Raw genomic sequence first — 23,396 nt, 5'->3', positions numbered from 1 at the left:
CTTCTTAATCCCCCAAAGTCTTCTTCAATTTCAATTTCTTGTTCCCATTTAGTTTTTTTTTTTTTTTGGTATCGTTCTCAAAGGGAAAATGCCACTTAGTACCTTGTCTAGGAAAAAATAAGTTGACTTTAGTGTAGCTGAAAATGGTCTCTTTATTTTTACATTTGTTTTATATATGCTTACCAAAAAATATTTTCTTACTTCTTTTAAAAAAAATTATGACAACATTTTATTTTATTTTACTTTATTTTATTATACAGATGTGGAGTACAAGTCAGGATTAGGTACATACATAAGTAATGTATGTGCAGGTGACGTTTGGGCCTCCAACTGATCCTCATTTTCCCTGGTTTAGGATCAGGTACACTATGTGTTGTTGTTATGTGCCCCCCATTTCCTCCCTCCCCTCGCAGTGTCTCACAACTGCTGGTCTCTCCCTTGTGCTATTGTGATTAATGTTCAGGTCCCACTTATGAGTGAGACCATGTGGTGTTGAGTTCTTTGTTTCAGGAATAGATTGCTAAGAATGATTGTCTCCAATTCCATCCAATTTTCTGAGAAGTAGATGACTTTGTCCTTTTTGGATGCATAATCCATCGTGTATATGTACCATATTTTCTTTATCCAGTCTACTTTTGATGGGTAGTAGGGTTGGTTCCATGTTTTTCCTATTGTGAATAGTGCAGCAATAAACATGCGTGTACAAGTATCTTTTTTATAGAACAATTTTTGAGCCTCTGGGTATATTCCCAAGAGAGTGCTTTTACATCTTATTAGCAGTGTAATTTCACTGTTTTTCAGGAACATAAAAAATCTACATTTTTGTTCAAACAATACCTTCATAATCCACTTGGAAAGGGAAAGTTTCACTCACCAGTGAGACTGTATTTGTTTTGCTGAATGATATGTGCAAACAGAAGTCCAGGTCTAATTGGTGAGGACAGTAATTTTTTATGAAGGGAGATTAGAGGTATAGAGAAATAAAAGAAGTAAGGTAGGAAAGGCCTAAAAAAAAAGAAATTCTGGAAAAGAACAAAGAGAGCTAAGATGGATCATTATGAAATTCTGCTATACCATCTGCAAACAAATTATCTTCTTCAGCTCCCATGGAATATCCAGAATATTATTTTCAGCTGTGTTTTAGAAATTTTGCTTGGGGAAGGAGATAAAATTATGGCCAGATGAGCTTTAAGGTTGGCATGGGGTGAAAGATGTGTTTTCACATGTAAAGCCTGCTGCATCTGAGTAAAAAGAATGAGGGAGGATGGAGAAGGTATATTTCCTCATCAGTATGGCAGAGTAAAAGTTGTCAGAATAAAAATGCAGCATTTATGACAAACCCTAACAAGAGTAAAGAAATACAGAGAGCAGGCTCAGTTGCTCAGCCTGTAATCCCACGCTTTGGGAGGCTGAGGTGAGTGGATTGCCTAAGCCTGAGGGTTCGAGACCCGCCTGGGCAACTTGGCGAGACCTCATCTCTACAATAAATAAAAAATCAGCCGGGCATGGTAGTGCGTGCCTGTAATTTCAGCTACTCGGAAGGCTGAGGTGGAAGGATCGCCAGAGCCCAGCAGGTCGAGGCTGTGGTGGCCGGGAGCGGCCACTGCACTCCAGTCTGGAGGACAGAGTGAGACTCCAACTCAAAAAAACAAAAGAAAAGAAATACAGACATAAGGTTAAGATAGGAGGACCCTCATGGCCACATGCCAATGACAAGAACTATTACAAAGAATTCCTGAAGAGCTCGTGTTTTTGCCTGAAACAAGAACTTTGCTAAGGAATTTTCAAACTGAAGCTTGCTACACAAGTGACAAAGACAGCTAGCTGGATACACAAGAACACTTGCTTGACACACCATTTCAACTGATAAACTGGCATCAATTTCTGCAATAAGGTCCTATAGCCGATGTTGTCTTGATCTCAAAATAATTTACATGTACTCCTTATGTCTTTAAAATCTTCCCCTTGCCTCAACCTCTTTGGATATGCTTATGGTTTCTAGGGTCTGCATATCCTAGGTTTGCAAGTCCCCTGCACACTCCCATATTAACTTCCAGTCTTTGGCGAATTTATCTTCTTTTATGAGCTGGGGTGACAAATTTAGAGTTAGAAATAGATCCTAAAGCAAGATCACCTTTAGAAGGAAACTGGTGTGCAGAACTCACATGAACCTTTGAACTACCTGATTTCACGATAACTTTTTCTGCCCTGGTGAATCTGACCTCAGGCCTAGTTTCCCTTTTTAAAATAAAAACATTTTCTCAGAATCTGATATGATAAAGCCACATTATTAAAGGACCTTCCATCACTTTGGGGACTATAATAAATATTTTGTCTCCTCTGGCAGTCATTTATTAAATAAAGACATTACATCTTTCTGGTGAGAATACTCTTCAGATTTGTATGCAGCAGGTAATTCATTTATCTTTGCTCTGGAAAGATTAATAAAAAATCTAATGTGATCCTCAAATTCTAAAGGCCTACTAGTATAACCTTTCTTTATGCTCTCCAGGCAGCTATATTATGGCTCACTTTTGTGCACAATTTTAAACTGATCATCAAATTACATCAAGATAAATTAAGAGCTCAGTGACCATTATTTAAATTTGATTTTCTTAGAACTGAGTAATAATCATACTTTATTTGTCTGTATGATATGGGGGCATGTAGAGGTTTATAACCTCTTATTTTTTTCCTGATTACTCTGTTTTTGCTGAATTTTATGCTTATATTAAGATAAATAATCAGTAATCCTAGTCTTCAAAATTAAAATATAAAAGAGAAATATGTTGTTACAAATTTCAAAGACTCTTTGGAGATTTTTTTGACATTACAATGAAGTGTCAATATCTGATGAATTAATCCCTTATTGCATTGGAGACTGAAAAAAAAAAATTTTAAGGATGAAAGAAGCTTTTTAAAAAATAATATGCTTTATCCAAAATTTAGTTCACAACCTTGACAAAATTACCTATTGAAGGCAAATGTAAAAATATAAAATTCCTCTTCACAAATGTTAGTAAAAAGCTTTGAGCATCTGAACTGATAACCCTAACTTGTGCTGTTATGTCAGAAAAAATATTTTGAATCAAGTATGTCAGTTTATACTATTGTATTTTACTGTCTCATGACTAAAATTTTAAAATGAATGCTCAAAGATCCTTGTGTTATTTATGTGTGTTTTTAACTACATATATGTACTATGTTTTATCTACCTGATGAAATCTGATATAATCAGACAAAATACCTTAAGAAATTCTATTCAAATTAACAAATAAACATTCAGATAAATTAATACTGTAAATTAAAATATACAGTAATTCACCTAAATGCTTTTTAGTTGAAATGACAAGTACTTTTTTATTTTAATGGATTAATAAAATAAAAATACAGGTATATTCAGAATTGTTTACATAATTTTTTTGCCTAGGTTTGGTGGTGAGATGGGTTTGTATTTGTCTTTGATACGTGTTTTAAGATCATGAAATGTAAATTCCAACCAAGTGTACAATGATCTTTGTGTAACATTTTAATAAACCTAATTTAATATTGTTGGTTCAGTGAAGCAAGCTGTATTTTTTTAGCTATTGGCAATATGTATATATATACTTAACTTTGAACATCTTCCTTAGGTGAACCCCTGATATACATAGTCCCTAAAAATGGATAACAGTGAAATGAATTAAAATTATGTCTAGTTGTCTAATATCTCAGTCTTCATAATCAATCTAGGCATAATTATTCAAATAAATGCATTGTGCAAATATAAATGCGTTAGATGTTTATAAATAGTAGTTTTATATGACATATTAAAATTATGGTATATTGAGCTAAGTAATGGATATTCATATTCTTAAGATAAAATACTAAGCACAAATTGTTGAACATGGAGTTTAAATTTATCTAATTTTGCCTCCTTATTACAAAGGAACAAGTATATATAGGGTTCTATTAACAAATACATCCTCTTCCATATTAAAAGACTGTTCTATGAGAAAGCACAAGCTTCTAATAATTATAACATGTGTATTCCTAAGCTGTTGGTATATAACAAAAAGTTCAAAATTGTTTTCTTCCTAGGTTTTTCATTATAAACACAGGGTACTAAGAGTTATAAATCCTTATTAGTATGTGTAGTTTTGTATACATAATCTATAAGAAGTAAGATGTGCTATTGGTAAAAAAATGTTTTAAAGGCATGAAAATATAAATATATTTTTATTTAAAAAGAATAATTTTATCTAAATTTGGAATTTAAAGATCATTTTAAAAAGTACGTTTAGATAAAAAGGAGAGACAGGAAACAGTAATTTCAAGAGAAAGATTTACAAAGGAACTTATGAGGATGCATTTTTTTGGCAAAGAAAGTCTAAATAGCGAAGGATATATATGTGTCAGTGTTAGTATGTTATTGAGAACAGAATTTTTGTGTGTCTTTAATGATAAAAGGAAAGAAAAATAAATTTTATCTTATGGTATCTTATTGATTGTTCTTATATGAAAAGAGAAAATAGAGAAAAGCTACAGGTTTGAGAAAGTGGTAAACTGAGCAACTTTAGAAGGTCTGAGTAAGTTGCAAAAGGTTTGTGAAAAATAAGTCTTGTAAAGGGAACTTGGTGTGTAATCAAATTGTCTAAAATTAGAAGGGAATTGTTTATACGTTTTTATAAAGACTGATCTTTAAAATCTAAAGTACACTGACGCAAAACTAAATTTTTACATCCTTTGTTAAAATAGCAAGATTTTTAAGAGTATTCATTGGTCTTAAAAAATATAGGAGACGTTTTCTCCTTCTATATTTTGCCTAGGAATAAAGATTTTATGTTTTATCAAAGTAATTTCCTGTGCATCATGTTATCTTTACTAAGCTGTTTAATTGCATACGATAACTGATCTCTAATTATCAATCTTCTTAAGTGGGTGAATATTATATTACAGTCACATGTGTTCCCATTTTCATTAAGTGTTTTGAGCATTTTAAGATTTTTAACAAGCTTTCCTCAATATATAATCTGAAGTTAACTAACATTAGACTTTTTGACCTTGAACTGAGGAACATCCAATTGTCTTTAATGATGACTGTATCAATTTACATTTCCATCATCAGTGTATAAGGATTCTTTTTACTACATAAACCTTATCAACAATTCTCATATTTTGTCTTCTTGATAGTAACCATTGTCACAGGTATGATGTGATAACTCATTGTAGTTTGATTTACATTTTCCTGACAATTAGGGATGTTAAGCATTTATTCCCCTATACTTGTATTTGTATGTCTTCTTTTTATATTTCTTTTTTTAATTATAAAGATGTGGGGTACAATTCAGAGTTAGGTATACAAACATTGATTATGCAGGTACCCTTGTCGATGAGGTATGCTCCCCTCCCCTAGCAGTTTCCCTCAACTGTCAATCCCACCCCCATCCCCTGACAGTTTCCCATTACTGCCAAATGCTTTCTCATAGTATTATAATTGTTCAAGGTATATTTATGAATGAGAACATATGGTACTTTGTTCTTTGTTTCTTTGATAGATCACTGAGTATGATCGACTCCAAATTCATCCAAGGTGTTGTGAAGTCCATATATTTGTCCTTCTTTTTGGCTGCATAATATTCCATTGTGTATATGTATCACATTTTCTTTATCCAGTCCAGCTTCAATGGGCAACACGGTTGGTTCCATGTTTTTGCTATTGTGAATAGAGCGGCAACAAATATATGTGTGCAGGTATCTTTTTTGTAGAATGATTTGAGTTCCTCCAGGTATATTCCCAATAGGAGAATTGCTGGGTCATATGGAAGGTCAATTTCTAGTTCTTTCAGAAATCACCATACTGTCTTCCAAAGAGGTTGCACTAGTTTGCATTCCCATCTGCAGTATCAAAGTGTTCCTTTTTCTCCACATCCTCGCCAGCATCTGTTGTTGTTTGTATTATTAATTATGGCCATTCTAGTTGGGGTTAGGTGGTACTTCAATGTGGTTTTGATTTGCATTTCTCTGATGATGAGTGAGGCTGAGCACTTTTTCATGTGTCTGTTGGCTGCCTGTATATCTTCTTCCGAGAAGTGTCTATTCATGTCTTCTGCCCACTTTTTATTATTTATTTTATTTTTTATTTTTATCTATTTATTTTTTTGAGTTATAGCCTCACTCTGTCACCCAGACTGGAGTGCAGTGGCATGCTCCTGGCCACCGTAGCCTCGACCTGCTGGGCTCTGTCCATCCTTCTGCTCAGCCTTCCAAGTAGCTGGAACTACAGGCGTGCGCTACCATGCCCAGCTAATTTTTTGATTTATTGTAGAGATGGGGTCTTCTTGCTAAGTTGCCCAGGCGGGTCTCGAACCCGCGGGCTCAGGCAATCCATTCACCTCAGGCTTCCAAAGCGAGGCACCGAGCCTGGCCTTGTGCCCAGTTTTTAAAGGGGCTGTTTGTTTTTTTTCCTTTCGGTGCATTTAAGTTCCTTGTAGATCCTAGATGTTAGTCCTTTGTCACATATACAGTTGGCAAATATTATTTTCCTATCTGTGGGCCGTCTCCCTGCTCTCTTGATTGTTTCATTTATTTTGCAGAAGCTCATTAGTTTGATGAGGTCCCACTTGTCTATAATCATTTCTTAAGGTATTGGCTTTTAGGGTTCTGAATAGGAATTGGTTGCCAGTTCCAATTTCCATAAGGCTGTCTCTTGCATGTTCTATGATTCTTAAAGTTTGAGGTTTTACATTTAGGTCTTTGATCCATTTAGAGTTAATTTTTGTGTATGGTGATAGGTAGGGGTCCTGTTTCAATGTTCTGCATGTGGTCTGCCAGTTTTCCCTGCACCATTTACTAGATAGGTTCTTCTCTCCACATTGGTTGTTGTTGGAGGCTTTGTCAAAGATGAGTTGGTTGAGGAAAATGTTATATAAATTCCTCACCTTCAGAGAGCACAAGGCTGAGGAAGACATTCATTCATTTAGTAGATATTTGCTATAATCATGGAAGTAAGTCTCGAAAATATTAGAGGAAAAATACTTCTCAAAAGTGAGGAGGAAAAGAAACCGAGAAACCAGACCAATATATAAATTGTATCTTTGATGATCAATCAATAGGAATGATGTCAGGATTGAATAAGAAGAGAGATTTTTTGAAGGTAAAGAAGTGTAAGAGGAATATTATAACTCTGCATGTGGAAGGGAGCTGAGCTCTAAAAGAGAATGGAGAGAAATCATTTGGAAGCAGCAGAGAGGAGCCAGGAGGGGGAGGAACACCGTCAAATAATATATAGACACAGATAATTGTGTCTCTTGATGTACATGTAAAACAACCTGGGTTTCATTCTGCACTATTCTCATTTTGAAAGTCATGGCCCCTGAACAACAAGAAATAGACCATGATGAGTGGAATTTGTCTATATTGCAGAACTCAGGAAACCTAAATTGTGTTGGACACTCAAAATATGGGCATATTTTGCTCCAGTTGCCAGTGATACCTTGAGAGGAGTTTAAGCAGTCAGTATGTAAACACAACTATAAAAGAAAGGAAATATAATCAATCAATAGTGGATTGCAGGTGTTGTTTTTCCTAATGATTTCTTATACCAGATTTCCTATGTGGATGCCTTACTGCTTTCTGTCTTTGCCATGCCACAATCTCTCCTAGTTCTGTTGAAAGGGAGGATCATTGAAGGCTTTCCTCAGAACTACTGGGAACTTGAGAGGAAGGGAAGCCCCAGAGTTTCTGCAAAGGGAGGGGAAGTTCTGCAGCGCTGTGTCTATGCTGCTGGAGCAGAGATACAGGGCTGAGTCCTCAGGTTCTGTGGGCTGGATCTTCAGAGAGGAGAATGAGGCATTAGACATCTCAGCTGAGAACCGAGTCTTGGGCATCACTCCATCATCCACAGGAGACTGGCTGCGGAAGTAAATCAGCAGCTCTAGTCCCTGCACCAAGGTCTGTCTGTACCAGTAAAGTGCACTGTGGCCTGAACTTGGTTCACATTCCAGAGTCACTGCTTGTCCCTTCTCTGTGACCTTGTGCCTCGGTGTTTGGTTGACCCCAGCATCTGTGTGCTCTATAAAAGAAGACAGAATTGGAGGACAGAAAAGGAAAATATAAGGAGTCATCAATACAGAAGCCCAACATGACGATGCTAAATATTCTGAGGACTCACTTGCTACCATGATACAAATGGCCATAAAGCAGAAGATCCAGGTGTCCATGGCACGTTGAGGGCTGATACAGAACATTCCAGACCAGGGCCCTTGTTAGCATAAGCAGAGAAAGACATTTTGGAATGTTTCATCTCCACAAGATGCATCTGCCCATGACATCACAGAATGAGCCACCGCCCACAACTTGAAAGCTCCCTCAGAGAAGGCTGCATCTTTAAGAGATGAGTCAGGCAGGACAGAACTCAGTTATAAATGACTTGAGTTACAGACTGACACACACAGAGGCTCCTGTGTTTCAATATTATGAATTCAAAAGCGCCTTCTCTGTTGTATCTCTTACCTAGTAACCTGCCAATTTTTACAGTAGCAATAGTAATCAAATGCCTTGTAGTATCCATCGGACTCACGGGAGAAAGATGCAGAAGCTAGATAAAAAATACAAGTAGAGACAGATGTACAATCACATAGAAAAAAAACTTGAAATCAGGTCAAAGAAAGCCTAAGCCAAAAACCTCCTTATCTCTGCCCAGACTTACTCACCTCCTTCCAGAGGACACACAGGAGTCTAAGCTGAGTGATGAAGTTAGAATTAGATTGTGACATATTTCTGCCGTGATCAAAAGTTTTGTGGGGAGAAAATCCTGTTATTCTGGTCTACCCCAGTACCTGCCTAATAAGTGAATGTGCTGAAGATGTCACTCTGATTGTAGCTACCTGAGAACAGGTGCTGTCCAAAGCAACATCTCTGTTTCTCCCTGTCCTACTGTCTACATTCAACAGGGCAGGTCGATTGGCCTGATTTGGTAGGGGCCTGGCTCTCTAAGGCTCTCCTGGCACACTAACTGCTTCTCTGGGTTCCACAACCCAGAATATGGTGCTGCACCATCCAAATGCTTGTGTCTCCACATCTTCAGCGACCTAAGGGGCATATCCACTGCAAACACACATGCCATTCAGAGTCCAATACAAAGCTCGATTTTCAGTAAAACCCTGCTCTGAACCAACGGAGGAAGAAAGGTTGGGTCTCTAATTCCTCCATTTCCAGCCCTATTTTAAGACATGTACAAATCAACTCTGAATCTAGGTTCAACTTCAGGATTCCCCTCAATGATCTTCCAGGGAGCTATCTTAACACCCTTCCATAGACTCTGGATGACAATGAACCCCCAGTGCCTCCTAGTGGCCAGTGACCCGTAGCAGACATGTGCTCTCTTGTCAGAACGTAAGGCAGACGTACGGGACATGTTAGATTTTAAGATTTGTGGGTGTTAGAAAGCCAATAAATAATATTAATGTGATTGCCTAACATGGAACAACCTGTGAGATGGAAATTGGAGAGAGACAGGTGGAGATAATGTCCAACTTCAATATTGATAAACAACAGGACTCAATTAGAAGATCAATAGTTTGGCCAACACAATCCTGAAACAGTATTTAATCTGTTATCTCTACCCTTTAAACTGTTCCCAAACTCTGTAAGGAAAGAATGTTCTACACTGATTTTAGTGCAGATTGAAAGGGATCTGCTTTCCTTCTCAGTTGTCGGGACGAAAGGAAGACAATGAAGAGAGACCAAACTAAGATGAAGAAAAGAGTAAATAAGATAACTAATTCCCCATTCTACAGAGAAGGTTTGGCAAGAAATAGAAAGATTACATGGGAGTATTACTTCAGGAAAGTATTTCCAAATGGAAAAAATGTCCAAGGAAACTGGATTAAAATGGGAAAGCATGATAGCCACATACAGCTATTTTCTCCAATTTTGAGCAATGCTTCTCAGGTATACCAAAAAACAACAGTAAAATATGTCACAGCAGTGCAGAAACTAAGTTAATTCATGTTCATTATATGTCCTGTTACCAAGTCTGAATATTCTCTCTCTGTTCTCATCTTGTCACATGATACCATGGAATATCAAAGCTCATGTAATAAAGGGAATGACAACATATAAATGCTTCAGTAATAAAATGCTGAAACCAAAGAAATGTCACAATTTGAGTCTTAATCTCCTTAAAGTATTTAAAAAGTATTTGTTTGCAATTAGAGATTAAGTATAATATCTTTTTACCATTGAAGTTAAATATCAAGTAAATCACAAAAAACTAACATTAAAATTCAAATAAAATTATAATTTTAAATAAAAGCCTTTAGACCTTAATTTCAGTAATTACAGAGGAGAGAACATAAATCACCTCTTCCGTTATTATCCAAGCAGTTAGGTTAAAAAATACTAACAAAAGCTCTAATTAATGTCCTAAACATATATGAGGAAGACCTTGGCTGGAATCTTGGTGAGGACAAGAGTCTGTGGAGGTGAGGGCTGTTATCTCTTTGCTGTTGGGGGCATTTGCTGATCTCCACTCAGAGTTCATGAAGCAGACTCACAGGTCAGGTGGTCAAGTTAAAGAACAGCATGAACCAAATATGACCATTGACAAATTCTAAAAGTGACAATGAGTAATAAGGAAACCTGTTCTGCAGGTGATCTAAGATATTCAAGCTTGAATTCTGATGCAGCAAGATTTTAGATTGTTTCAAAAGCACAATAAAATCATTTTTTTAGGAAGTTACATTCATCCCAGACCCAAACTTACTTCTACAACCATAACATCTAGCACAATGTCAAAGATAAACAGGTTTATAAGAATAGATATAAGCAGGGCTCGGTGGCTTAGCCTGTAATCCCGTGCTTTGGGAGGCTGAGGTGAGTGAATTGCCTGAGCCCGCGGGTTTGAGACCCACCTGGGCAACTGGTGAGACCTCATCTCTACAATAAATAAAAAAAATTAGCCTGGTGTGATAGCGCGCGCCTGTAATTCCAGCTATTTGGAAGGCTGAGGCGAAAGGATCGCCGGAGCCCAGCAGGTCGAGGCTGCCATGGCTGGGAGCGGCCACTGCAGTCTAGGTGACAGAGTGAGACTCTAATTAAAAAAAAAAGAATAAATATAAATGTCATGAAATACAAATATCACGACTGAGAAACAATACAAAAAATATAAATAAAGAATCTCCACAGGGATCTCAGAGGTAAAAATGATCAGATAGACTCAGAAGTAACTGTGTGTCCTATGTTCAAATAAATACAAGATAATCTCATAAAATGTTATGAAGGAATTACTAGCCATGACAAGGGACATAGCAGATTAGGAAAACAAAAACAAAAACAAAAATTCTTTCAAGGAGATGGTGGGTGGTGATGATCATTTGCTATGTTACTGCCAGTAATTTGAGACAAACCGACCTGACATGGCCTAGAATTATCTACTCTCCTTTCCTACATTCCCCTTGTATCAGCCTATAAGGATGATGGTCCAGAAAACAACATGAATGGGTTTGGTGTGGGGCTTGGTTGAATTTCTAATGTCTCCCTGATGTTCACTCAAGGTAGTTGTTCTCAATTTCTATGGTCTCTGAGTATTCAGGCTGACTCCTAATCTCCCCTATCCCCCTCCATGCAGACAAAAGATTCTCCACTCAGTGATTTGCTGCAGCTCAGGTTTCCTGCTGAACAGAAACCACCAACAACAGTGAGAAGATTCTCCATTTCATGTTCTACATTCCACCAGCCACTAACAACATCTATACAACAGATACTGGATGCTCAGACAAAGTTACACTTTTCTGGTAAACTCAACTTTTCAGGCAGCACTGAGGTCTGTTTCAAAAACATATGAACCCCATCTATCTCTGTGCCTCCTGATGGCCGATGGTTCAGAGTCACTGGGCTGAGGCCCTTCATTTATGACTCAGGGAGCCTGGTGTGTCTTCTTTCCTATCTTCAACAGTATCAGGACCATTATGGGACTTTGAGAAAAACTGGGTGAAATTATCCCAGCTCCATCTATTCCCACAGTCTTGCGAGAGTTCATCCTATGATTTTGATATGGTATGGCCCACAACTCACGTTGAAGCTTGGTCCTCTATGTAGCAGTGTTGCAAGGTAAAGCTACAGGGATACCTCGGGGTCATGAGGACGGATTCCTCATGAAAGATTAATGTTAGATGTCAAATAACATTCTCCAGGGCCTGGATTAGTCACCGCATAGTAGGGTGTTATGAAATGAGGTTCCTCCCAAAGAAGGCTCTTTTAACATATGCTTGCTCCTTCTTCTACTTCTGTGCCATGTGTAACACAGTTCAAAGCCCTCAAAGCGAAACCCTGCTGATGCCAGGGCCATGGTCTTGGACTTTCCAGGGTGCAGAATCATGAGCCAAATAAACCTCATTTCTTTATATGTTACCCAGCTCAGGGATTCTGTTATAGTAGCACAAAACAAATGCAGCCCGCCTCCCTATTACAAAAATACATAATGTCCACCTACAGCTTGAAAATGATTTTTTTTGCTGTTGCTATTGACATTCATTTGCCTTTGAAAGTTTTTGACCAACATGTAGAATGCTCAAAATTATTTGACACAGACAAAATGTTCTTGTGTATTTGCCAAATGTCCTCTTGGCATGCATTGCTAGCTACGTTTTGTGTTCATCTCAAAGATAATCAAGATGCTTTGTCTTCAAACTATAAATTCTCTTATCCTCTTTTGGAATTTAAAATTAAATAATAGCTAATCTCTTATGAAAAAATACAGTATAGGGTTAAAATAGACCTAATTTGTACATTTATTGTATGGTAATGATAGATTATTTTAAATATATTGAAAATAAAATAAGAAACACACACCATTAGACTGAAATAATGCTAAATAATGAAATAATGGTCTCATAAGGTTTTTTCTTCAAATTTTATTTAAAACTGACATCTATGGAAAAGTTGAAAGATTTATATTATATATTATAATATACATATTCTGTTTATAAAACAAACAGAATAATGAAATGTACATCTGTATATCAATTAACAATTTATGTCATTTGCTTTGTCTCTTTCTTTTTAATTTATCCTTAATTTCTGATATATTTTATCTTGAATGATTCAACATATCTCTTCAAAAAAAGTAACATTCTATTCCATAACCACAAATATTATTAAACTAAAAAAAATAGTATTCATATATTATCTAATATGTAATACACATTCAAATTTCTCCAGTTTTCACAAAGTGTCTTTTCATTTTGATTTGATTTTTTTTCCTTCAGGACAATATCAAAGATCATATATTTATTATGTTGTCCGATCTCTTCAATTACTTTTAAATTATGCATCTCCTCCACCCATTTATTATTTTTTCTGTTTGTTGTGATCATGGTTTTTTGAGGTGCCCAGGCCAGCTGACTGGTAAAATCAACCACATAGGAATATTCATATTATTGGAGGTTAATTATTTGGCAAATAACCACCCTAGATGTTGTATGTTTTCCATTGCATCTGTTCAATTATAAGAACATAAAATGTTATTTGTATACACTTTTGGCAATATGAAATTTGAGGTGACTGACACCAGATATCTCCATTGTGAAGAAGTGTCTCCATTGTGGTTAAGTAGTAATGAGTGGAGTGATATTTTATTTATTTATTTATATTTTTTTGAGCCAAGGTCTTATTCTGGTGACCAAGCTGGAGTACGGTGGCATGATCATGGTTCACCACAGCCAATACCTCTTAGGCTCAGGCGATCCTCCTGTCTCAGCCCCCTTAGTAAGTAGGACTACAGGCACATGCCAACATGCCAAGATAATTTTTTGATTCTCTGTAGAGATGAGGTCTTGCTATGTTGCCAAGGCTGGCCTTGAGCACCTGGGCTTAAGTAATCTTCCTGTTTTGGTCTTCCAAAGTCCTGGGATTACAGATGTGAGCCACTGCACCTCGTCAATACTTTATTAAACACTAGAGAATATATACAAATTGACAATAAGCACATGAAAAGATACTTAAATCTTCAGTCATGAGGGAAATGCAAACCAAAACCACAATGAGATATCATGTCACACTTACCAAGATAGTAACGATGATGATGATGATGATAATGATAATAATAACAACAACAACAACAACAACAATAATAATAGAAACAGGAAGCAAAAAGTTCTGGCAATACTTTGGAGAAACTAGAACCCGTGCATTACTAGTGGGAAACTAGAATTGTGCACCTGCAACAAAAACACATTTTAGCCAGTAATCAAAAGGATAAACAGAATTATCATTACTTAATATCATTAAATTATACTTTAAAAAATAACCACATTTTTTGAATGATAAAAAGATTACCTTCATTCTAGCAAAAATATTGACAGTGGAATTCTTATGATTAAACCTAAAGACAGCCAGACTTGGTGGCTCAGCCTGTAATCCCGCGCCTTTGGAAGGCTGAGGTGAGTGGATTGCCTGAGCCCACGAGTTCGAGACCCACCTGGGCAGCGAGACCTCATCTCTACAATAAATCAAAAAATCAGCCGGGCATGGTAGCACATGCCTGTAATTCCGGCTACTTGGAAGGCTGAGGTGGAAGAATCGTCGGAGCCCAGCAGGTCGAGGCTGCGGTGGCCAGGAGTGGCCACTGCACTCCAGTCTAGGCGACAGAGTGAGAATCCAACTCAAAAAAAAAAGGTTAAAACCTAAAGACAAGAAAGTGAACCCAAGTGATTCAAATACATTAATAATTTTCCCAGAAATGCAGTTTGTCGAAATACATCCCACAATGAATTATCTGATGTGGTTGCACTTATCTTTTGAGGGGTTATATGGACAATTTTCATTAGTCCATATATAATACTCAAGTTTAGGACTGTCACTCTTTGAAAATTTTCCTGTCTAGTACTTTTGAAACCATAACTTTTTGTTTCAGGTTGCAATATTCTGATTGTAAGTAAATTTGAAAACCTATTCACATGTTGATTAGTAATTTGTGCTTATTTTTTGTTTGCCTTTTTAGAGTAAGTATTGTCATTTTTATTGGGATAGCCATGCTACAGAACACAAAAGAGAACAAATCTTAAAATCTCAGTGGTTTCACTCTATGGAATTTTTTTTGAGTTGTAGTCTCACTCTGTTGCCCAGACTGGAGTGCAGTGGCACACTCCTGGCCACTACAGCCTTGACCTGCTGGGCTCCGGCGATCCCTTTGCCTCAGCCTTCCGAGCAGCTGGAACTACAGGTGTGCACTGCCACACCTGGCTAATTTTTGATTTATTATTGTAGAGACAAGGTCACCAAGTTGCCTGGGTGAGTCTCGAACCTGCGGGCTCAGGCAATTCACTCACCTCGCCCTCCCAAAGTGCTGGAATTACAGGTTGAGCCACCAACCCCAGCCTGTTTTACTCCATGAAATCTTACTTCCCTTCACTACAAAGTTCAGTGTTGCATGAGCAGATTTCTTTGATGGTTGCCCACTAAATGATGATCTGGTAAGAAAGGCTGCTTCCATATTATAATTAGGCAATCTGTACTATATAGCTCCCAAGTCCATCAATGCATGGCAAAAGATAGTTGAAGGTTGTCTGGGCAAAAAGAGTTGACATAGCGGCTTGAAACTGCTTTGTGTTTAGAAAGTCCTGCTTGCAAGATTGGCCTTTGGCTGGCATCTCGGAACTTGGATGGTGAACAGCATCCTGAACTGATATAAAAAGCTTTTTCTGACTGAGAGGTCATTGTGCCTAGACTGGTGCTGCAAACAATATTGTGCTGAATACCAGATTTTTTCCTGGGGTATAAATTTTTGGTATGTGCTAGGCAGTGGGCGCCTACATGACCAGCCTCCATTAAAACTTCATGGGTGCCGAGTTATTAATGGTTTCCCTTCATAGAAATATTGCATGTGTCTTAATTTATTTTTGTTCTTTGGGGAAGAGTGAGCTCGGTGTCAATCTTCCTGAGAGGAAGAGAATATAAGGAAGCCTGCATGTGGACTCCTCTAGATTCTGCCTGTGTGTTTTTCTCCTATATCTGTTGCTGAATATTGCTATGACATTAAAAAAATCTTAGTCATGAGTGCAACTTTAGGCCATATACCAAAATCTCCAAACATGGGAGTATGTTAACTGACCCTCAACACAGTGCCATGGGATATTTGTAAAGCCTAGGCTTGGAAATGTCTTGCATTATTTTTACCTACATTCCATTACTCACAATCTAGTGACATGGTCTCAGCCCTCCAACTGCAAGTGAGTCCAGAAACCATGTAGGAAGCGGTGTCTGGTGAGTCTGAATGGTCTCTGTCACTGGAATCTCCAGCATTTGTGTGCCTTTTTCATGCCTTCTCCCAGGTCTCAAGTTAACTTTTCATTTTTTATGGTGTATTTTGAGAAACAATAATTTAAATTAATACTACTAAAGTTATAGATATCTTTTTTAACTCTCAATTTTTATATCTCCTCTAATAAAATCATCTCAAATACATGCTAATTTTTAAAAGTAATCTTTCTAGTAAGATTTGCTTTGCTTATTACAATTAAGAGCAAGCGTACCTAAAATATACTTTCATGTAAGAAATGAAGTAGAGACCTAGAAATAAGAGGCATATGCTCAGTGCAGAAGAAATAGCCCAAATAAAGGATCCTCAGGGTGGAAAACAACATGACGCATATGAAGAATAACTGATCAAGAGGAGCATGTCTGGAACACAGAGAATCAGGGGACATGTGTTGCAAGATGCTGATGGTGAGGTAGGGGAAGGGCAAATGATATGGGACCTTGTGGAGATATTGCCCCATAAAAGAAAGGCAGCCAGGAGCAGAGATCAGGGGTGAAGGCTTATGACTGAATTGAAGTGTAAGGGAGGGTGGGGAAGTCGCAGATGAAAAAATCACTATAGGCTACATGGGAAAGAAGAACATGGTGGTTTTGAGATTATTATCAAGGGAAGCATCAAGAATCTCACATAAAGATGGCCATTTCACTCTGCAATCCTAAGGAGAGAGAGCTGCGGAAGAGAGACTCAGGAAGCTACGAGTGTTGTAGTGACCTCCAGTCAGGCTGAGACTGGGGTAAGGATAGACCTCAGCACTAAGGTTTATATTGCCCCTGCTCTAAGGCCTTGAAGCTGGCAAGAGTTATGCGACTCCTATGGAGACCTGGACTTCCTAGGGCGGAGCCAGGATTTGTGAGCACAGGCAACTTCAGTTTTAAAATTATTCTTTATGTGCAGAGAAGAGATTGCCGTGCAGCACTGTGTATTCACTGCTGGCACAGAAATACACAGATGTCTGGGAGGAGATAGCAGACTCCAGAATGAGGAGGAAATCCTCTATGTTTGATCTGGTGACACTGTACCCATCAGGGACTTCTCCTTTTTCAGTGCTTTGAACATCATATGAATAATGGATCAGCCTCATCCCATGTCCTGGGTCTTGTCGATACCAGTACATATAGTCATGGCTCTGATTCTGGTAACATTCAGAATCACCTGCTTCCCATTCTCTATGACCTTGTATCTTGGAGTCTGAGTGATTCCAGCATTCATGTGTCCTATAATAGGGAACAACAAACGTTGATGTTGTCATCCCAAGAGAAAGGCTTGTATGGGGGCTGTGGGAATTTCAGGGAAGGAAACCCACCTGTGAATAGCTCTCACCTGCCCGCAGGAGACAAAGGGCCACACAGAGGAAGGGTCTGCTTCCTATTTCAGGTCCAGGAAGAACCTCTATCTTTCAGTCCTGCTTCAGGGGAAAATAACAACTTGGGTCCTCAGTGACTCAGTGATGTCACTGGCCCTGACAAATGCTTGAGCTGCAGAGCTGATGTGGCACACTCTTTCCCTTCCCCTCAGTAACAAGTCAGTTATGTAGAGAGAGTTGAACAGCTTAGAATGGAAAGGATTTACAGGTCTGTTTTTCAAGAAATCTTCTAATTCATAATTCTTTCTCTGATTTTAGTAATGGAATTTGTTCTTCTATGCATATTTTATTCTTATATAATAAAAGTCTTTATTTATATACTCCTTTAATTTTTGTGAATATTTCTGAGTCTAAGGAACATTTTCATAGCACTCTTGGTGACTTTTATGTCTTCTCTGCACAAAATTCAAATCCAAATTCTTTTACTTCTTTTTCCCTTTGCCTAACCTCTGTATACTTGTATGTCAACAGTGATTCCCTTGATTAAAGATACACCTGGCATTCAGAAAGCCTTCACAGTTTCAGAGTCAGAATCATTGCAATTAGAAGAGTTGTCTTGCATTGCCACATATCATTTGATAGGAGCTTCATCGTCTAAGCTCAGGCTTCTGTGTGTTCTTGTGGGTATGATTTCTCCTGTGCTGCAGATGAGACCATGAAGACTGCTTCACCTAAAGCCCCTAAGTGACTGTACTTCCTATGAAAAAGAGAGGAGGCTCATTAGGAATCTGGATGACTTATTCTCTCAGAAGTACGCATGTCTGGTACATATAGACTTTCAGGGAAGTGCTCTTTTTCATTCAAAAGATGTTGATCCCACCAAATGGCAGAATATTGATGAAGTCATAAATGTGCTATGGTGCAAAATTTATATCTAGTTGACAGCATTGCAAATTGTTATTTCATATACTGGCCATATCTCAGTGTGAGGCTTGCTTTCTGTAACTAACATTTTGATGTAACCCAGATGAGTAATTTCTACAATCATGCACCAGTGAGAAAGGAAAAAGAAGCAGAGACAAGCGGGAGGTCAATGAGTACTCACAAGGAAAGACTGTGGCTGGAGCCTGGAAAGTCCAGGAGGGGTTTCCCATCTATGCCAAGAAATCACCTGGTCCTAGGGGGCCAAGAGCCACATAGCAAAGGATGTCATTGCTCGTGTTTGGGTCAGGAAAGAAAAGAAAGCTTTCCAGTTTAAGACTCACATTATGGGGTAGGACCCATGTAATTGCAGAGCTCTGAGGATCATTCTCGAAATAAGATATGATCCAGTGTTAGTCAATCACTTCCCAAATAACATTGAAGACAATGTTAGTCTTCTCAACTACAACTTCTTTGCAGATATAAGCATCTACTAGGAATAGTTCCTTTGCATTTACTTTTAATATATTAATTATTAGTGAGTCACACTTTTCTTCTGTTGAAATAGCATATCTTAACTTGCATCTTTGTTTTCTGCACTGGTATTTTTTTTATATTGTTATTCCTCTTTATTATTAAGGAATGTGAGCCTTGTCCAAGGTCATAAACCCAATCAATGGTGAGGTGCCTGAAGTCAAAACCACCTGATGTCTACTACACAACACAACTGTTGCAATTATTGCAAGAAAAAAAAGAGATGATCACCCTCAGAATATTCCCACACCCCCAGCAAAAAGGCAATCCCCAATAAACTAGATCAATGATCCTAAGATTACAATCTTTCCAAACTTTATTTTTTATTTTCTCTTTTAATTTTTATTTTAAAATTGTGAGGTACAATTCAGGATTAGGTATACAAATATTCACTGTGAAGGTACCCCTGTTGATGAGGTGTGCCCCCTCTTTCCCAGGTAGATATCAACTACTTTCAATTCCACCTCCCCCAGCCCCCGCAGTTTCCCACTACTGTCAATTCTTTTCTTATAGTATTACAGTTGTTGCTGAAGGTCCACTTATGAGTGAGAACATATGCACTGGTATTTTCTAAGTACCTAGACAGTACCTATTATTGGCAAGTAACTTGAGGCAGATTTGCCACAAAGTCAATGAAGAATAACTTCAGGCCTTCTCGCCTGCAAAAGATCTCCCTAAGACATTGTAATTTGTAGTTATTTGCCAGAGCTCCCTAAAATTTTGTAAGCTTATTGCTCCACAAAGCCTGGATTTACCCTGAACCCGCACTCATTAAATATCTGTTGAATGAATGAAAAAATAAATGAATGGTTATCTGATGCTAGGCAGACCCTAAAAAATCTCTAAAATGTCAACAGAGTCTATTAAGTCACAAGTAAGTTCAGAGCTTTCAGCGAGCAGAGACCCTTGTGAGGTTGATGGAAGCTCAAAATAAGTCAAAATGAACTTAGAAAGGATGGTTCACAAATGTCATTATAAGACTTTTGAATGAACAGGTGACAGTATGAATAAAAGAAAAAGAAGTTTTTCCAGGGTCTTGAATGGTCACTTCATTCCATCATTGACACTACTTAGGCTATCTCTGATAAGGAGTCAGGTTCATGTAGTTTGTTTGGGAAGTGATTCCAGGAAGAAGAAGCAAGAAAGCAAGAAAAATAAAATTGGCAGGAACCAACCAGGATTTTTTTTAAAGTTTAATTTTGAGTCTATGCTCTGGTAACTGGAGATGGAATCCATGAGAAGCATACTGAATACCTCTTTAAATTGCTTATAGAAATGGACAGGCTAGAACTTTTCCTCCCTGCCCTGTCCTGCCAGATGAATCAGAACTTCTAGCTTCTTTATGTATAGGCCAATGGGGCCCACATATCACAGGAGGCCCTGAGAGTAGAAGCAGAGACTCCCAGCATGCTCCTGAGAGGGGTGCTGTCAGCAGGAAGTCTGGACTTACAGCCAACTGTCCACTGCAGTAAGCCTGAAATCAGAGATGGGTGGGAACATGATGGAGGGCACTAGGGACTCCTTGACCATGGTCTCTTTTCAAATGAAACTATCACGTTTTCTGTCAGTTCTTTTTCAATCATCAATTACTCTGAAGCCATAACTTTCTGGTAACACCACACCTTCTTGCACACCAGACTTAGTATCAGGCAGGAAGTGCTGTAAGATGTAACATTTTCATACTCCCTAAGAGATGACCTTTTATGTTAATTTCACATAATAAATTACTAGGCTACTTACTATGTTTGCATTTTAGATGACTTTGTGCCTGAAACAGAGGTGAATTAGGCCATAGTAATCCATGCCTGCCCTTGATCTCAGAATTGCATACATTTAATAATTGTGTTAGTCAAGTGATTTGTCAGAGTTAATAAGGACCTAAGATTTCTTGATTCTACACTTTTTGTTAGATTTTTAAAAACTGTACCTGTATACAATATATGCAAAGCATATTGACCCCAGTTGACAAATGAGAAAACTCAAACCAATTATATTTCTAGTTCCCAGTTCAAGAGGTCAGATTATGAATGACCCAGATCATCTTTCTCTTTAATGAACAAGAATTGTAGTTCGGAATTAATAGTATTTTTTTTGTATTTATTATCAAAGTTTATTGTTAGGGTCAGTTCCTATCTACTAAGGAGTACAATTATGTTTCAATATGTGCTATAAAAATTCTAGGGTAATAGCTGTTCTGCAAAATAGTTGTAATGGGGCTCTGTTAGGCATAGATCATAATTAAGTCAGTGGAACAATGAGCCCAGAAGAACCCTGACAGTAGAGCCATCATTCTAGGAAAGTTCCAGTGCTATGCAACCTGTAAGACATCATCTCTCAGCTGACGATGAGACTCATGGAGGTGTTGGTGGAGTGAAATAGGAGGTAAACCCATTTTCTACTCTTCTTGGTAGGGTATCTATGGCTCCAAGGCAGGAACCCAAAATTAGGTCTTATAAAATCTCTTAAGCTCCCAAAGCAAGAAAAGCAAGACATAAAGAAGAAAGGACCATTACCTATAACAGTGGATGAAAAATTAGGTAGAATTAGAAGGAATGGAAACATCTGGAATGGAAAGCAGCTGGATTTACGATGCCATTTGAGATGACCAAGAATACAGTACAGGTAAAACCAAATGGGGAAATAATTCAAGTGTTGACAGTCATTCAGATACTAGAGGTTAAGTGAGGAAAACTGGTTTAAGAAGATCAGAAAGGTGAGTCACTGACAGAAAAATCAGTACCTGAGTAGAAATAGGTATTTTGAGATGCCAAGAACAGTTTAACATACAGGCAAGCTGAGTACAGGAAGGAAAGATGGTTATGGCAGCCTGTTATCCAGATCTGATATTGGAATGACATTTCTAGCAATGGCTTTGTCTAGGAGGTTCTGGCCTAGATAGCTTTGAAGGAATGTTTTCATAACACTCGACTTCTGTGGGAATGCAAATCACTATGGTGTAAAAACTCAATGACCTTCTATCTATTCCTGCAGGGCAGATTAAAAGTCTAGAAACAGCTGTGGCAAAAGGTCCAAACCCTCCCTCTGCCCTGTGATAAAAATATTAAAGAAATTAGCAAAACAAGTATCAGATGAGTCAGTGGGCCTTGTACCATGTTAACATCAGGTAATTTATAATGACTTCTTCTGCAGGCAGCCTGAGAAGTAGAAGAGCTTGCATGCTAAGTTGTGTTCTATCATTAAATATAATAATGAAAAATATAGGGCCAATGAATGAGGTCCTAAAAAGGTCTAGCTGCTAACCAGATTGGAACGATAAATAAAACAACATACTTTATTTTAACCTATACCTTCCACACTAACCTAGTTTATCTATAGAAAAGCCATCTGCTGGCACCAGGCCAGTATGTCTTAATTTTGTTGTTATCATTAGTATCTCATTTTTCCAAAAGAGGAATTGTAAGTAGCAAGTGTATATAAGTGACACATTTCTACAAAGTCTTCTCTGTAGTTTTGACCTGTGTAGGGACAAGGTCTACTTTTGGAAGCATTCTCAAAGGTAGAATAAAACTTGAGGCTTTCTTCACAGAAGGGACAGCACTGGAGTTGTGCCCATATGATGAATCTATTGTTGGTGTTGAACAATTGTCTCTTCACCAGAAAATACCTTTGTTCATACATATTTACAGGTTTATTTTGATGAACAGATGGAGTAACTTCCAAAACAAGAAGTGAGTCAGAAACAGTTTCTTTTCCAGTCATGTCTCTAGTGAAATGAAGGCTCCTAGGTTTTTCTGACACATTGGGTGTGTGGCAGGGTGGACCATGTTCCAGGATGGGAAGCACAGACTGCTGTCCAGACTGAGGCTGATCAGAGCCCAGGGCCTCTTCCTGCTGTTGCCTGTGCACCCCACTTTCAGGAACCATCTTCTTGAGGCTGTACCTCCCCAGCTGTTTCAATCACAGTACCGTTTGCTGTACTTGGCATTCAGTTGCTCAGTTATGCCTTCAGCATCATATTCTTTTAGTAGTTCGCCTCCTCCTGGCAACTCACTCACAATTTCCCATAGGACATCATCTTCCTCCTCCAAGTTACTGGAGATGCGGCACTTCTTGAACCCCTGGACAATGGACTCACTTGAGATGCTATTCCACGTGACCATGACCCACTCCAGGAAGAGACCCAGGGGTGGCTTCTTGGCATTCCCGGTTGGGCTCAGGGCCAGGTTCCCAGCCAGAAACCATTTGGAGTACTGGGCCTGCACACTGTCATTCAGCGGTTTATAGACCACCACATCCAGGCACCTGGAGCTGTGAGGTCAGACCCCCAGGGAAGATCATGTCAGTGTTCATGCTCTCCATGGAGTTCTTCACAGAAGC

General features: G+C 38.1%; 1 gene segment (V, D, J or C); it reads right to left on the bottom strand.

The window, feature by feature from the left end:
• Window positions 1-7,640: 7,640 nt before the first annotated feature.
• Window positions 7,641-8,201, bottom strand: LOC103268793. The segment is given in 2 exon segments: window positions 7,641-8,053; window positions 8,153-8,201. Coding segments are annotated over 2 exon segments (462 nt in total).
• Between the last annotated feature and the right edge of the window lie 15,195 nt (window positions 8,202-23,396).

The sequence above is a fragment of the Carlito syrichta genome, unplaced genomic scaffold, assembly GCF_000164805.1.
Source record: "Carlito syrichta isolate Samal-C Ts95f unplaced genomic scaffold, Tarsius_syrichta-2.0.1 Scaffold308901, whole genome shotgun sequence".
Lineage (NCBI taxonomy): Eukaryota > Metazoa > Chordata > Mammalia > Primates > Tarsiidae > Carlito > Carlito syrichta.
Note: the sequence above shows the minus strand (reverse complement) of the source record. Positions and strands in the feature narration are given on the sequence as shown.